Raw genomic sequence first — 16,060 nt, 5'->3', positions numbered from 1 at the left:
TCAACCATGCTCTTTTAATTCTCTCACTTACCTCACCCCCCCCCTGCCCTCCCTCCCTCCCGCCCTCGATGCAGACGCAGGCACTTTTGTCCCGAGTGCTCGCGAAAGACGAGAGAAAGTTCTGCAGTGCAGCTTGAAGAGGGCCACTGTAAACGCGTTGCCGCCGGGGACAAGTGGGACGCGATACCTTGTATTCATCAACACCCCCCCCCCCCGTGTATAAATAGCTGTGCTCTGAGTCCTGTGTGCCATGTGTTGGAAGAACACGTGTTTGATGCCCCCCCACCCACCCCCCCCCCTCCCCCCCCACCCCAAGACAGCCCACTGCTTTGCTAATGTGATTCGGTCCGCAAGGCGCACTGACGGCCACGTCGAAGAATCGAGGTGTTTACCTTGACGGCTGAGGCTGGGGGAGGGGAGAAGGGGGGTGAGCGCGTCTGTATTTACCTGCAATGTGAATGTGACTTTGAGGAGCCGTCTCCCCCCCCCCCCTCTCTCTGGTTCTCCCCCTCCTCTTTGACCCTCCCCGCTCCATGCACTCCTCCCGCCACATGATAGATTGACAGAATTGAGTTTCCGGTGACTCGGCATTTCGCTCTCTTACTTCCTTCGCTCTCTCTCTCTCTCTCTCTCTCTCTCTCTCTCTCACTCTTACTTTCCTCTCTCTCTCCCTCTCTCTCTCCTACTCCCCCCCCCTCTCTCTCTCTCTCTCTCTCTCTCTCTCTCTATCACTCTTTCTTCCCTCCCTCTCTCTCTCTCTCTCTCTCTCTCTCTCTCTCTCTCTCTCTCTCTCTCTCTCTCTCTCTCCCTCTCTCTTTCACCCCTTACTACTCACATGAAGATATTGATATGTTTGGTGGCAGCAGGTGATTTCGTCACAGGTCCTGCTCTGGTCGGATGAGTGTCATATTCCTCTACCTCAGGGTTATTAGCATCTATAATACCACAACCCTCCAGCAATCAAGTGTGTGTGTGTGTGTGTGTGTCTGTGTGTGCGTGTCTGTGTGTGCGTGTGCCTGTTTGTGGGTTTGGCAAGGACATGTGTAGGAGCTCCAGTCCTCTGGTCAGTGAGAGCCGACCACTCGGTCTCTGCTGGGAATGGTGCATGAGCACGCGCCGGCCTGCCACGTCGAGCGCTCCGCTTGCATCCTCCCTTCCGACGCTGATGAGTCGGCAACTCGGGAAAACGGCGTCGTTGCTAACAGTGACTGCCCTGCTACCTTTTAGAGTTCTTGAGACGTTCTGGGACGGCGAGAGGAGGAGGTGGAGCCCTGGGATGGAGTGAGACTGATGGTGGGAGGGGCGGGGCGGGGGAGGGGAAGGGAGCTGGCCTTCACCCAACGGCGAGGGGGAAACTGGAACGAGGCACAGGGAGGACCCAAGCGCACAGAGGCAGGCGAGGCAGACGAGGCAGGCGAGGCAGGATTCACGAAACCGACCAAGGTTTCACCGGTATACAAACGCAGACACGGGTACGACCGCGGGCGCGACAGGAACGCCGTGGAACAAGAGGCCACCTCAGCACGGACACAGCTGGAGCTCACGGCTGCAGGGGGCCAGAAACCTACACACACCCCTCCACGTTTCTCCGCCCACTCGGCTCTTTGGCCTCTCGCTTCCTCCTCCTCCCTCTGCGTTCTCTTCATATCTGAGAGGTGCTTTTCAAATGTGCAGGTTGGGAACTGACCCTTCAACCGACTGCACCCTCCGGTTGTTTGGAACCAAGTCGGAATCCATCAAATATTCAACCTGGTTCATGTACAAGAACTGGACTGATACTGCACACGGTGTCAAAAGGGGAAGGGGTTGTAACTTTTAAAAGGGAACAAAACTGATTCTTTGCACTTTGGAACGCGACCAGCTGCAGGTACAGCCTGTTATGCATGTTTTGCTTTCTTTGCAACTTAGTGGCACTGTGATATATTATTCAGAGGGGAGCACCTTCCTGCTGTTCTATTTCAGGGTGGATCTCTGCGTGGCATGGAGATATTTCATTTTGTCGTTTTTTGAAAATTTGTTTTCATTAGGATGCCTAATTAAATGAAGGATTCCTTACTCGGATAGTAAAAAAAAAAAAAAGAAGAAAAAAATTCCTTCTCAACGTTTTTGGAAAGGAAAGAAAACGTTGCAGTGCTCTAACTTTTTCCAGAGCTGTATATCTGGACAAAATGTCAGGCCTCTGGACACTGGCCATTCATTTGATATTGTACACGGACAAAACGTCAGCCTTTTGGACACTGGCCATTCATTCGGTACTATATCGGGACAAAATGTCAGTCTTATCAGCACTAAGGAAACGATATGAGAACACAAGTGTATGTGCATGACCACACATTGACACAAAACACCACAACACGTTACATTCACACTGGCAAAATGCCCATTTGTCAAGCCACGGCCTCTAGTCACACTTTCTAAACACACACACGCTTAACTGGGTGAGTGGGTGTCCTCTGCTGTTAGCGCAGCATGCTATTTGCTCGAGGGGGAGCCGATAAGGACAGGCATTTCAGCGCACACTGATTGACATGTACCGCAACACAGGCCAACACACACACACACACAATGGTAGACCCAAAATATGATAGTTATTTCATTTACATTTGGTAATGTTAACATGTTTTGTTCCAAGTCCTTAACAAAAAAGTACCTCGTACGACACAAACACAACGCTAATGTGACGTGCGTCCTGTGTTTCAGTTTAAATTGTTTCATTCCATCGACACACACCCTGGAGTCAACAAGATGAGTTTAGGCAGGTTGGCACATGTTCCGGAACTATCCCACACAGCTCTCCTTAACGGAACATGATAATGAACATCGTACCCATTCCCTAATAAGTCGTCCAACCCATCCAAATGTGTGTACTTGTATGGCTTAGTCTCAGAGCACAGACTGCAATAGGTGGTCATGGAAACATCGTGTGTACAGCCAACTGTGTCACAGATCATCTGGTTAAGCCATGACATGTCAGATTTACTCGCTAACAGTAGAGGGGACACTCATTTGCATTCAGTGGAAAGAAGGCTCAGGGAACATGAACAAAAAAATCTTTCAAGGGTAATACAATAAGCCAGCTATGACAGCAATGTTACATGAATGTGCGTACACCCCATTCATACTCCAACATGATGTCTGCTGAAATTGCATGATGGTAGGAATGAAGACGCCATGCAGAAATGTAAACTGTCACATGCAAACTTGAAGTTGAAGTGGCGAGGCCAGGGTGACTGTGGCTGTGTGAGGCACAGTAGGGCAGGACTGTGGGTGTGGCATCATGGGTACTGGAGTCCCATTGTTCTGAAGTCATATTAGGTGTGTTCGACTTCATGCAGCGCCAGCGTCGCCTGCAGCCGCCTGCAGCCCGGCTGACTTGAAGCAGCCAATGGCATTCTCAGTTTCAAGGCAGCCGACGGCAGGCGCCGTCGGCACTGAACGCACCTATTTTCATGATTTCATGTTTCACAACCTCTGTCCACTTCCTGTTTTCACTCCACATTTCAACAAACCTGTAACCGTTCCAGGTAAAATGATCTAGTTTATTTTAAATAAATGTCAAACGTATGTTATGTCAAACATAAAAAAAACTTTATTAAAAACAGTCTCAGGGATCTGTAAAAAAAAAAAAACGAATAGCTTTGATCTTTAATATACATTTTAAAACATGGCTTTTGCAAGAGGACTTTCAACATTCAAATGGCAGGTAAAACTATGGTCCACACAAAGTGTGAAAAGAAATTCGAGAGCCACAATCAGCGAAGTAGAACCAGCGCCACTGTTGCCCTGGGCCCTTGGCAGAAAAGGTATTTTCCAAAGAGCCGTGTTAACAGTGTATGACTCTGGTTCCTCACACGTCAGCTACGGGGAGTCATGGTGAACTCTGGTCCTTTTTTTCAGCGAGGAAATGTTCATTAACATGTGTCCACAGGGATGAGTTCATCTTCTGACTAATGTGGGGAGCGCAGACAACCTTGTGCACAAGCACAAGGCAGGCAGTGGTTATGAAAGAGAAGCCTTAATACAGCCCTGAACTATCTGACCACGAGTGTATCAAATTCGACTGCTTTAACACAAAACGGCACTTACACATGTCCCATGTCACTTTCATGGACAGATTGCGATAACATCCATTTACGTTGATTCCGAATTTAGTAGAGCACGTGATGATAAAAAATAAAAAAAACTATTCCAGTCAATGCAATTTGGCGGAGATACGATTGTTCTATTTGGAGTTGGTGATGTCGGAAAGGACGTAGGACTATGATCCCCTCATCAAGCAGCTCTTGTTTTCGAGCTGCATAAACAGGCCTTTTCCAGCCTCAGTCAACACTGTTCTGGGCATCATCCCCACCATCATCGCGATCGTCTTCCTCCTCTCTGTCTCAACGGCTGTCCAGCTCAACTTCTTCTGAATTGGAATCCTCTTTCCCTTTCATCACAGTCTTCAGATGGACCTCCTCTTCAGGTTTACTGAGTCACACACACACACACACACAAACACAAACACACACTTATCTTTCCAAACTTCCAAACACTGGAGCTGATTAGCCAGCACAGTGCACTTGTCCCTCCCCATTCCCAAGAACATACTTCCTTGGAACGAAAACAAATGTTACAATACCAAAACAAAAATCTTTGCTTTCAGGGTAAAAACAGGCACAGGTTTTCATCTGAATCCAGGCTTAAAGGGAAAAGTACCAGCGGAGTATACCGGGAAAAGCCTTTGTCTATAACGCAGCCATTATCCCGGTTAAGCAGAACAACATCGCTGATCAGCTCACTTCAGGACAACCATATACAAGTGCTGGACCTCTTTCATTCTTGATAAATCAATAGAATTCCATATCGGCATGTTCCATCAGCTGTCAACATTAAAATCATGACTTGGCTTTGGAACTAATAGTGAGCATGTAAATGATTGAACAACAAAATCAAAGGGATAATTTGCTCAATGGGCCAGAAGCTCGTAAAGTTTCAGGGTGAAACCCTGTAGATAGCAGTCCTGTTGGGTCTGAAGCAGCTGGCCAGTTTTAGTACAGCACAAATCAGCACAATGTTATGATGAGATGACAATGAAGAAGAAGGGGAAATGATTGTCCCGACAATGAAAAACTCTTGTCAAAATTCAATTTACAAGACGGTACCTGGCCCGACTGAAGGGCCTTGCTAATACCGAGATCCACTCAACGACTTGTGCTCAGTCTGAGAAGGTGAGGGAGCAGATACAAGAGGGGAAAACGCCACACCACACCCCTCCCAGAATGCACCAGCAAGTCCCAGCAGAGAGTAAACCAGGAAGCAGCTCCAACACCAGTCACTGTCGGCCATTCCACATTGTTCAGGAGGGGGGTGGGTGGGGAGGGGGGCGAGAGAAGAGCCCTTTAAGTCTGGCTCACCACTCCTTTAAGTCTGGCTCACCACTCCTTTAAGTCTGGCTCACCACTCCTTTAAGTCTGGCTCACCACTCCTTTAAGTCTGGCTCACCACTCCGTGCCGTCTTTCCAGTTCTCGTCGCCCGGCTGAAGTTCAAAATCCGTGTTGGCACGCTTCCCGCGGAAGAACCTCACCGCCACAAAGACGGAGAGGATGAGCAGCACCAGGCCTATGGCTCCTCCCACGGCGATGAGCAGGATCCTGACCTCTGACACGGTCGCTGGAGTTTACACGACCGGAACACGCACACATTCATTCCAGGGTTAGGATCCAACAACAACAACAACGATAATAACAACAAACAATACCTGTACAAACGGCAGAAAACCAATGCTGTCAATCTCGGTTATCGTGCCTGTGCATTTTCGGTGTGCGCTTGCCTGACTGACCTCGGTTGACGACTCGGAGGACCACTTCTCCGTTGATGCCGTGGACGTCCGGTAGGTTGCGCACCTGGCAGGTGTAGGTTCCGTTGAAGGTCGGGAGAGCGTCGAGCAGGGTGATCGATGCGTCTTTTCGCATGATGTCCCCCGACCACACGGCATGGCCCTTAAACCGCCCCCCGGTGGGCGGATATGGTTCTTGCTGGTAGAAAAACACCTGAAACAAGTGTTTTTCCTCAAATTTCAACGTATAATGTGTGTGTGTGGGGGGAACACTTCAGAATGAGTTCTGTGGGTCTAATGTGGGTTTTCTTAAGAAATGACGTTTCCAGCGTGTTCACGTACAGACTCCTCAGCGCCCTTGTCCAGGGGCCGGAAGTTCCAGGACACGATCACAGTGGAGGAGGACACGGGATGCTTGGTCTTGAAGGTGCACTTCAGTGTCACGTCTGTCCCGTTGACTCCTTCCACCTCCTCTGGGGTGCTGACCTCCATCCCTCCGACTCGCAGGACACCTGGACACACGTGGGGAAGGGGCAGAGTTGGAATTCACAGAAATGTTCCCACCGAATGCACTTCTCAGGATCACAGACGCACACACTGTCTCTCTCCCTCTATCTCTCTCCCTCTGTCTCTCTCCCTCTGTCTCTCCTCCCTCTGTCTCTCTCCCTCTGTCTCTCCTCCCTCTGTCTCTCCTCCCTCTGTCTCTCCTCCCTCTGTCTCTCCTCCCTCTGTCTCTCCTCCCTCACAAAAGGCTTAGTTGCATATTTGACAAGACTAGACAAAACTCAAATGGTGCAACTTACGCTGGCTTCAGGAAGTATTCGTACGCCTCAGATCTTTCTTTCGCTATGTCACTGCTAGTATGGTTGGACAACATGGCCTTGGGAATGTTGCTACGTTGTTCTCTTTAGTGAAAACAACTGCATCAGTTCCGCTGGCTGTTTATATTACCTCAGACTAAACTTGGCCGGAAAACTGCAGTCAGCACACAACATTGGCCTTGACAACCAACAGTCACGCTGTCTACTTCTCATACCACTGGTGCAGCAAACCAGAAAACCATGCCTACATATACACTTTAACTACACATCATTATTGACCTTTCCGGAATGTAGCCTGAAGCAGTACCTTTATTTAGGTGTGTATATCAGGGCGAAAATACTTCTGAACAGTACGGTTGTACAGCAGAAATGTTAAAAAGCAAGTAATTATTTCAAAAGGCCTAATACATCACTCACAAGGCACACATTCCAATGAGCTACCATACGATACATTGTTTTAACACTGTTGTGTGTGGTGTGTACAGTATGTGTGTATGGTCTCCCTTGTTAATAATACATGCGTCTGTTAATTATTGAAGGGCCTCAGTCCAGAGGTCCAAATGGCCTCTCCCTACAACATGTAGGTCAGGAATCCCTTCAAGACATGAGGCTATAGGCTTCACCTGTGTGGCACAAAATAGCCTGGTCTTTGTCATACATATGGAGGACAAGCATGTCTCGTGATTGGTCGTCACACCTGCATGCATCTATCTTGACCGGGTTTAACACCACTGTCCAAATCAACTTGATATCCAGTTCCTGGTTATGGCTAAAGGGGAGAGCCAATAAGGTATAATTACCCAGCTGTCTCTTTCAGACACTTCTGGCTGCTCATCGTTATGGATAAAAACGTGCACTCTAATAAGTATTTCTGTTCAAGCACAGGGCAGATTGGCATTTTTAATACCGGGTTGTAACATCGCACAGGTACGGGAATAAGACAATTGTTGCATTGTTGATTAATAAGTAAACCAATAGTCTACACGTGAAGTAGGCAAACATTATATTCCATTCAGCTCAGCAAGCAATGATGAGACAACCGTACAGCGGTAGGAAGGAATTCATGAATGGCTGTAAGCCACTCTTAGGTTGTAAACACAGCTTCCCGACCACAACCACTGAAAGAATACCATCCAGCAGGTGTACTGCACTGGATTGGAAAGTACGCGTATTTATGAAAAGTTGTTAAACTCACCTAAGAGACAAAAGCCACCAAGAAGAGGTAAGAGTTGAAACCATGTCCGATACATCCGACAGGCAGATTATTTCAACAACTGCAGAACAGAATGAATATTAGCTTGAATAGGTCGGGGTGGGGGTTGTGTAATTGTATACCACTAAGGTTTAAAAAACAAGTGAAGTATGGATCGTAGGGAGTGCCGAGGTGAGCCTTAGAACTAGGCGGAGCTTAGTCGTAGTCATTTTCACTCACTTTCCCCTCGTCTTTAGACCAGCAAGCCTATCTGGATGAACTCGTTTATCAAGAATATTAAGATTTCGTTGTATCCAAAAGCCAGACTTCCAGTCTTATTTGTATTTCCTTATTGCTACAGTCAGCAGATAGCCTATCAAAAAAAGTCAAACATCATAGGCTACCGTTTATGCGGACATAAAGCGTAGCGTAATACACATAGGACTTCCAAACCCACGCTTGGGATGTGTCCACAATGCAAGTGTAATTTACACTATGCAGACTTTATATAGGCCTATGTTCATTAGGTTGATTATTTATTTCATGGCAACATTCTTATTTATATTTTTGCAATTAACAATATCTCAACAGTATGTCCATACCCTTTGTAACAGTATCAAGGTCTTTGTGTGCATTAGTCGGATGAAGATACACAAATAATTGCCAGGGCCTTGGGCCTATATGCACCCGCACCATCACAACGCTGAACAGCGACACCAACGGATGTGCAGGCAACTCCTTGACAACCTCTTAAAATAGGCTACGTTTCATCATACACCCTACAGATATCATCGTTGAGAAGAATCCTCTTGTTTTATAACACAATTACATAATTGTATACGGGTTGCTTTTAACAGTTGCATTTCGATTAAATACGTCCTGCTAATATTGTAGCAAGAACGTTTCAGATGTCTGAAGCAACACCTCAGTCGGAAGTGCTCGGAACTACTAAATATCACGCACTTGCGGAGCACAAGCGCTGAAGTACCATTTTCTCTGTGGTGCATTTCCGTTTTTGTTTGTCAACAGCACAGTTTATTGTCAAAATAAGAGCATAGCGTGATATGTGCCAGAGGTTGTAAACGGGAATCGGTATAAAACCTTACAAATACAATTAAATATATCCTACTTCGACCCTTCTCGAGTAGTAAAACAACTGCCAAATTTATATAAATCAGCACCAAACACATATGGACCCATTATATTTCATTTCACCAACCAGGATATTAATGGGGCTACTCGATAGGTTATTAGTTTTACCAGGTTCACTTGAAGGTCTGGAGATCCCATACATATAGTCCACATTGATGCAGGCAAGTATATCTGTAAACAAGTCCGAAATAATATTTGTTTATGGAAATTATAGTTAAATGAGGAGAAAGTTCAATGCATGCCTAGTTTTCACAACCAAACAGACAAAGTGGTAACTGATTTAAATTTAGATTTAAATTTTTGTACTCGCGGTGATTGTTTTTATTGTTGCTTGCTTTTCTACAGGTACACTTGCACTTATAGTGGTTCATGTTGTTTAATTGTATCTTGCTGAACTGCATGCTCTTATAGTTCTTTCCTTTGGCACTTATTTTGTTTCTTCACAACATGTGCTTCATGTTTTGGCTACCTGCAATGTTTTTGGGGCAATCTTGTTGTTATCAGTGACCTATGCACTTTGTAAAACTCCCTCTTGAATGTCACTTTGGATAAAAGCGTCTGCTAAATTAAATGAATAAATGTAAAACCTTTACTGGCCTTTATTTAGAAAATCCTGATAGAAAGCAATCGGAAGTAGCTCCATAAACGCCAGTTGCGCGAGGCTTTGTCGCCATTTTGAAAACGTACTTTTTGCGTTTTTCTTGTTATTCACGTTGTGTGGACGCTGTACTGGCTTCTGAAGAATTACTTATTATTACTATAATAAGATTATACGGATACTGATAGCACGTTAATGACAACAGCTACCAACATATTATTTAGTTAATTATATTATTTTTCTTCTGTATAACAACGAGGAGTTCAACGGTAAGTCGGACCCCTTCCACAGCGGGGTAGAAAGCGCTGCGTCATTTCTGTTCTATGGTTCCCTTGCTGGCTAACTTGATACGTTTGCAAGTTAAGTCTTTCTTGATCGTTTACTCGTGTAAAATCGAATGTGCAATCTCAAATACCGGTGGTTTTTTAGACATCTTAATGTTCAAACACACCAACTGACAAACAAACTGTCTGTGGTCTACCATGGAATGGCTTTGACAGCTAAAGCAGCTAGAGCTAGCTGGCTAACTAGGGCTAACTCGTGGATTGGTTTACCGCCAACAAGTTACGGGAAAGCAAGGATTGCTATGCTAGCTAGATAAGTAGCTAGGCAGCAAGAGCTACCTAAAACGCTTCGCCCATGTCTTGAGCCATGACATGGGCTACTTTGTGTGGCGTGCCAGTGGTCAGTGCTCTTTGGCGAGTCGCGACCTAACTATATTTATTGTATCTTGCCAATATTTGGTCATTACTTTTACACAGTTGATTCTACAATTATATATCCACTTAACAGCTATTTTCTGTTCACAGATTCAACATCGGAGACGATTGTTCAGAGCTGAAATGATCACAAGGAGAAGGGGCCGCAATAACATGGATGTGCGTTCTCCACGCTCCCCTCTTGAAGTCGAAGTCATGAATGTAAGTGACATGACGGAAGATGTGAAGACGAGCCCTCTGGATGACTTACCATCAGATCACGTGGACACTTCAGAATTGGAGTTGAATGACCTGTTCGGAATTGATGATTTAAGTTGGACTTTAGAAGGGGATGCCGTGTCCCCTCTCTTCGACATTGGCCTGGCCGAGCTCGGTGTGGGCGAATCGGTAAACGGAGATTCCGGGATTGGCGGATCGATGAGCCCTTCGCCGGAGCGAGGACGAGGATCGCAGAAAAGGAAGCACAGAGACGATCCAACGTCCATGACCAACAAGAACGCCATCGCTGCCCGAATAAATCGCCTCAAAAAGAAAGAGTACGTCACCGGACTGGAGAAGACCGTCGACAATCTGTCGACGGAAAACCGCACGCTCAAACGAGAGAACGGCCAGTTGAATAAGAGGGTGGAAGAATTGGAGGATGAGACCAGGTACTTGAGAGCCGTGCTGGCGAATGAGAGCATGTTGGCCCAGCTGTTGTCCCGGCTCAGCGGTGTGAATGGCATGAAATTATCTTCCTCGCTTTTCCAGGGATCCAAAGACAATGACCACGACTATGCGTTGCCCAGGAAACGTGTGAAGGTGGAAGAGAAAGAGACTTCCGGGGGCGTTTGCCTGCACGTGGACAAGGACCATGTCTCAGTGGAGTTCTGCACTAAGTGTGCAGAGAGTGCAAGTGCATCACTCAAAATGTAGGGTCAAGTACTTAATCGTTTTCAGATCTTTGAGACTGAACTTGATAAACTGCAGAGTAATGAACTTGAAAGGAATTTGCTCAACACTGCAGCAATCTAATTGAGGGTGTTACTTAGGTGTATGTGTAACAAATCTCTTGAAAGCCCTGCTTTTAGGACGTGTTACTGCTAAACCCTGTTGCCAGTTTTTTCTAGGTGGTGGTTGCTCTACTATGCGGGATGAGAAGGTTCCAGAACACCCATGTCTGCTTGGCTCCATGGTAAGGATCAGATGAAGATGCTCCCATTTTTTGTTTTTATTTTTTAATTTCTGTCCTGTTCATTTTTCTTTAAATATAGGCTATCAGTGGCTCCAAGATTGTAAAATTGGATGTTGTTATATTTTAGTGACTGCTATGTCTTTATTTTGAGTTCTTTTGAATACTTCAAGTTAAGTAAAAAAAAAAAAAAAAAAAAAAGGAAAATGATGTAGTTGCGCTATGCTCATAGCAGTTAAATTGTAAATATGATATTCTTAAATGATACTTCTCCCTAATGCATACATCTGGGAGCATGATAAAAACAATTTTGTTAAAGTAAAATATACTGAAAGGTGAAGTTTCACAAAGAGAGAGAATTACTTTATAAAACATACATTCAGTTTTGGCTATAAATCCAGAAAAAATAAACCCCAAAAAATGATAGCCTTGATGATAATTCTAGTATGATTTGACAGGAAAAAATAAGTCTCTTTGTGAAATGTCACTATTCTGTTGAAGAATACTTGCATTTAGCGCCCCTATTCTTTTTTATGCTAAAGTGGATTCGGCTGTTGGGGAAGGTGGAAGAGGCCGGACCAGCTGCTGCCAACTTGGCCTGGTATTTTTTTAAAGGTAGTGTACGGTAACACGTCGTGTAAGTGACTACATTTCCTGGTGTTCCATGTCATCTTTTGCTTTAAGAAAGGTAGATGATGAAAAAGGATTGTGGATGAAAAGGACTCCACTGATTCCCACTGATCTGACAATGCATCACTTGTTTATATTTTGGAATGTTCCAGCTAATTGTAAAGCATTTAAAGAGTATCTATTTTGAGGCTGTAACCGTAAGAAAGAAATGTCCCGGCCAATTTTCAGCGCAAGGGAGTTAGCTGTATTGAGGAATACTTGGCCCGTGTGTATAGAAATATGTTGTGCCACCGGCTACAATGTCTCAACTTTGTTAACAACAGCCGAACATTGTTTAAGGATATGGCTTTTGATCACATGTTTCACAATAAATCCTATTTTGATTTATTTGTCAGCTTCAGTTCAAGTTGTGTGTTATGCATTTGACTCAATGCTGTTATTAATGCATCTCTCTTTTCTCTTTTCAAACAGCAAGCTTTTTCTGCAGACATGTCCTTACTTTTCCACAACAAAAGTCAAATTGGTAGTATAAAAGGCAAGCCCCAACTTCAATGGAGTGGACAGTTCAACGCATACCTTAAGTGCATAATGACCCAGACTGATGACAATGTGAAACTCCCTATAAGGTCATGTGGCCAAACAAAAGGGAAAACAAATTCAAATGACATTAAATCATTAGTGAGAAAGCAATTAACTATTGGTTAAACCGTGGTTAACCCTGTGTATAGTTAAGACCTGGGTACACCAGGAATTGATTAGTATTTTATATTCTATTTACTTTGAGCTTGAGTGCTGTGTAGCAAGGCATCATTTGTATTTAAATGTGAGGTTTGTGTTATGCTGAGGAAAGGTAGCCCTCAACTCCTTGGTCTTGAGAAGGAGAGGTACAATCATCAGGAATGGGCCTGGTTCATATTTTTTTTACGTGGATGGACATGTTTAATCAGAAAAGAGGCTTAAAACCCCATCTACCGTGAAACATTGATGAAGCCGAATTTTAAGAACATTCCGATTTGTTTGCACCATCAGAAGTGTGTGTGGCTTGCAATCGACTGTCATTTAATTATTTGTGTTCTACAAATAACCATGACCAAATACTAAGGTCATTGGAATGGGTCTGCAATTAGTTTCTTAGTCATCTTTGTGGTGGATGTTCTTAGTGAACTGTGTAAAACAGTTAAGGAATAAGGGATTGAATCTTTCTCTTATGTTTGTGTTTCTGCAGTCCTATTATGATGCTTTTAATGACCTGATCTAGTTGATGTATAGAATATAACATTGTTAGTCATTTTGTTCTGGATGTCATTATGCACAAAGGGTCTGGAGTTTTGACACGCACTCCAAATGTTCAAGTGGTCAATAATTCTTACTACCACAGAGCAATGGTGAATGGTTTACAGTGCGTGTCCACTGCAGCGACGCGATGCGAGCGACAACATGTTTTCCATTCATTTTCTATGGAGCCAGGCGAATCGCTTGCGTGGTGCATTGTGGGTAGCGACGCGACGCGATTCAAGCGATTTGAGTTGAGATTTTCTCAACTTAATGCTAATGAGGAGCGATTTTCGCTAGCGATGGCCAATCGGACTGTTTTCTTGTTTCTCGTAACGTAGCAACCATGGTAAACATTTCTAGCTTTCTAGGTTTCAAGCTGGAGGAGAAACTAATCGTTTGTGTGGCTGCTTACCCAGTCCTGTACGATACATATCTGTATTCGTACAGAGATGTTAATACAAAAAAACGATGCATGGCGCAAGGTTTGCCGAAGTTGTGGGGGCTTGTACTTTCAAATTCAGTTTAGTCACATTACGTAACTTCGTTCTGTGCTAACTAGCTAGCTAGCCGGGCTGGAACTCCCTATCGTATCGGCAGATTAGCAGAGACTGAGGAATATAGTAAAACGTTTTTTTTTTTTTTTACACATGTCAACGTGTATGTCTATTAAACAGTTTTGTATTTTGTAAACAAGTTGTATTTTGATCGATGTTGCAACTACGTAAACCCAAGTCCGCACACTTGGCCATGACAACTACAACAGTGACTTTAGAGAACTACATTATACATTAATCTGTTTGAAACGCCCCCGAGCGTGGTGAACTGTGGGAAGGCAAGCGATGGCAAGCGATTCGCGTCGCTGCAGTGGACACGTACTGTTAGTCTTCATGTGGTCATTAGAACCAGGCCAAAGAATCTGTTTTCTCAAAGCACACTCATTTATTTCACTCTTAGATATAAAGTGCAACAAATGCATCCCTTGTCAGTGCAGCAACACCCATGTCTCTACATATCTTGGAAATTATGAACCACTGTTTTCTGTATTTAATCTTCTCAAACGTAGGAAAGTTAAAACATGGTAGACCAAAAATAACTTCCGTTTATGTGATGGATAGGTCAAATAAAAGTCTGGTGGTTGAATGTAAAGCAGATTTTACTTAATTTACATGACTGGTCATCGCACCAGGAAGACAGCAGGTACTTTGTCACATAAGACAGATTTGTAAGTGTTTTTCTAATGACATTTATAAAATGAATTGGAAAAATATTGCGTCTATTCTAAACCACTTAATTCCCAAGTTCTTCATCCTTGGAAAGGGAGATCCGAAGCAATTTCAAATAGATATCAAAATGTTTGGAAGCCAGGTAAGTTCCGAATAGGGCCTGCAACACAAACACCCCTGCCATTTTCCTCAAAATGGGTTGAGTAAGGGTCATCCAAAAACGCAGGACGTTTCCTTTCTCCGGCATTAGGACTGTTTCGTATCTGTCAAAAGATGCACTCGTATTAGATGACGTACCGTAAATACCTGAATGTGATAACGGCATGTAAGATAACACTTCACATACCGGGTTGCAAGTCCTGCGTTGACAGGAAGTGCCAGAAGAACAGGATATAAGCCTGCTCCAACAGCACCGACTAGTGCACCTCTGATTAGGACACATGTTGGGCAGTTAAGGTCACCTAAAAAAAAGTGCAATGTACATAGTTAGGTTTTACCTCGTGAATAAATCTGAAGACACTACATACATTCCTACTGTGTATGGAGTTGAACTCGGGTGTGAACTGAAGTTGTGGACACAAATTATGCTACACAATGAAGTGGATATTGCAAAACTGAAACACTACACAAACATCCAAAATGAACCGACCTGACAAAAGTGGTTTAGATACAGTGGCATTGTACAAGGCAACTGTTGTCAAAAAAGGCAAGACGGCCATAGGTAGACTTGACGTGAAACGTCCTTGCGTGACATTCAGTGCTCTGCGGTACAAGCTGTTGGCTACGAGTCCTGCGAGTGCACCATTGCCACCGATGTACATAGGTCCATACGTGAACATATTTCTGTTAAGTAAAAAAGAAACGCAACCATGTTGAATACCAATAGATATGCCAATGTAGGCTATTCAATGTGTGTAAGCTGCAACTGAACCAACCATGATTATATACCTGTCATTTTCGGGCAGCCGTTCAAACCTTTCGGCCATCAAAGCAATTATTACGGCTCTTGGTGGTAATGTATGTCCCGACCCCTTCATAATGTTGCTGTCGTTCTCAGACATCTTCAGCCAGTTGGTCCTGTGTGCAGAAAGAACATGTTGGAAACTTGCATCATTAACTCGCTGGTTAGCCAACTAATAGCCTACCTTCGCCATTTTAGACTTGAAGCATATAGGATTAATAGACTAGTTCGTCTAGATCTGTACTTTCTTACCTTGGCTTTTTAAAATTTAAATATGTGATGTACGCGTTTGATGTTGTCTATGATATAATTCTTATTTTGACGACAGGGCGCAGCCATGTCAAACCACGTGTGCGAGATTTCACCTCTCACCTCTTGAAATTCCCACCATTCCTATTGGTCTTTACTATCCGCTTCGGACGAAAAACGTCCAATGCCATTGGAGCGTGTGCTCTTTCAATCAAGGCGGGTAGCTAGTAACCAGGCTCGCCGTTGCTAA

At 44.4% G+C, this 16,060-nt stretch overlaps 3 protein-coding genes across 10 annotated transcripts; 1 reads left to right on the top strand and 2 right to left on the bottom strand.

Moving 5' to 3' along the window:
* Positions 1–3,623: 3,623 nt before the first annotated feature.
* On the bottom strand, positions 3,624–8,729 carry mpzl2b (myelin protein zero-like 2b). Of its 6 annotated transcripts, XM_084684155.1 has the most exons (7): positions 8,435–8,721; positions 8,073–8,205; positions 7,836–7,914; positions 6,162–6,331; positions 5,823–6,033; positions 5,485–5,653; positions 3,624–4,470 (listed from the first exon to the last, which is right to left on the bottom strand). In XM_084684155.1, the coding sequence occupies exons 3-7, from the start codon at positions 7,888–7,890 to the stop codon at positions 4,383–4,385; spliced, it is 693 nt and encodes a 230-aa protein (XP_084540281.1). In that variant the 5' UTR covers positions 7,891–7,914; positions 8,073–8,205; positions 8,435–8,721; the 3' UTR covers positions 3,624–4,382. The 6 variants fall into 6 exon arrangements, with proteins under 6 accessions (XP_084540281.1, XP_084540283.1, XP_084540282.1 ...); XM_084684157.1 differs by lacking the exon at positions 8,073–8,205 and having other exon boundaries at positions 8,435–8,475; XM_084684156.1 differs by lacking the exon at positions 8,435–8,721 and having other exon boundaries at positions 8,073–8,271.
* A 929-nt stretch (positions 8,730–9,658) lies between these two features.
* On the top strand, positions 9,659–12,489 carry crebzf (CREB/ATF bZIP transcription factor). Of its 2 annotated transcripts, XM_084684151.1 has the most exons (4): positions 9,659–9,851; positions 10,392–11,212; positions 11,401–11,475; positions 12,015–12,489. In XM_084684151.1, exons 2-3 carry the CDS (start codon positions 10,425–10,427, stop codon positions 11,408–11,410), a joined length of 798 nt encoding a protein of 265 aa, XP_084540277.1. In that variant the 5' UTR covers positions 9,659–9,851; positions 10,392–10,424; the 3' UTR covers positions 11,411–11,475; positions 12,015–12,489. The 2 variants fall into 2 exon arrangements, with proteins under 2 accessions (XP_084540277.1, XP_084540279.1); XM_084684153.1 differs by having other exon boundaries at positions 10,392–11,475.
* Positions 12,490–14,512: 2,023 nt separating this feature from the next.
* tmem126a (transmembrane protein 126A) lies at positions 14,513–16,057 on the bottom strand. Of its 2 annotated transcripts, none has more exons than XM_084684160.1 (5): positions 15,934–16,057; positions 15,549–15,677; positions 15,250–15,443; positions 14,947–15,061; positions 14,513–14,863 (listed from the first exon to the last, which is right to left on the bottom strand). In XM_084684160.1, the coding sequence occupies exons 1-5, from the start codon at positions 15,999–16,001 to the stop codon at positions 14,665–14,667; spliced, it is 705 nt and encodes a 234-aa protein (XP_084540286.1). In that variant the 5' UTR covers positions 16,002–16,057; the 3' UTR covers positions 14,513–14,664. The 2 variants fall into 2 exon arrangements, with proteins under 2 accessions (XP_084540286.1, XP_084540287.1); XM_084684161.1 differs by having other exon boundaries at positions 15,814–15,947.
* Between the last annotated feature and the right edge of the window lie 3 nt (positions 16,058–16,060).

Source organism: Hypomesus nipponensis, chromosome 20, assembly GCF_054491055.1.
Source record: "Hypomesus nipponensis isolate SF chromosome 20, ASM5449105v1, whole genome shotgun sequence".
In the NCBI taxonomy this organism is placed as follows: domain Eukaryota; kingdom Metazoa; phylum Chordata; class Actinopteri; order Osmeriformes; family Osmeridae; genus Hypomesus; species Hypomesus nipponensis.
The sequence above is the reverse complement of the archived record's forward strand: the minus strand, read 5'-3'. Positions and strand labels throughout refer to the sequence as shown.

Excerpts from the sequence above, each read along its gene's own strand:
- mpzl2b (XM_084684154.1), bottom strand. The coding sequence starts at position 8,528 with ATGGTGCGGGTGCATATAGGCCCAAGGCCCTGGCAATTATTTGTGTAT. Across the intron at positions 6,332-8,434 it reads CCTTGATACTGTTACAAAGG|GTGTCCTGCGAGTCGGAGGG; the intron begins GTATGGACATAC and ends ACGTGTGTCCAG. Across the intron at positions 4,471-5,484 it reads TGGAAAGACGGCACGGAGTG|TAAACCTGAAGAGGAGGTCC; the intron begins GTGAGCCAGACT and ends TGTGTGACTCAG.
- tmem126a (XM_084684160.1), bottom strand. The coding sequence starts at position 16,001 with ATGGCATTGGACGTTTTTCGTCCGAAGCGGATAGTAAAGACCAATAGG. Across the intron at positions 15,678-15,933 it reads AATGGTGGGAATTTCAAGAG|GACCAACTGGCTGAAGATGT; the intron begins GTGAGAGGTGAA and ends TTCTGCACACAG. Across the intron at positions 14,864-14,946 it reads AACGCAGGACTTGCAACCCG|ATACGAAACAGTCCTAATGC; the intron begins GTATGTGAAGTG and ends ATCTTTTGACAG.
- crebzf (XM_084684151.1), top strand. The coding sequence starts at position 10,425 with ATGATCACAAGGAGAAGGGGCCGCAATAACATGGATGTGCGTTCTCCA.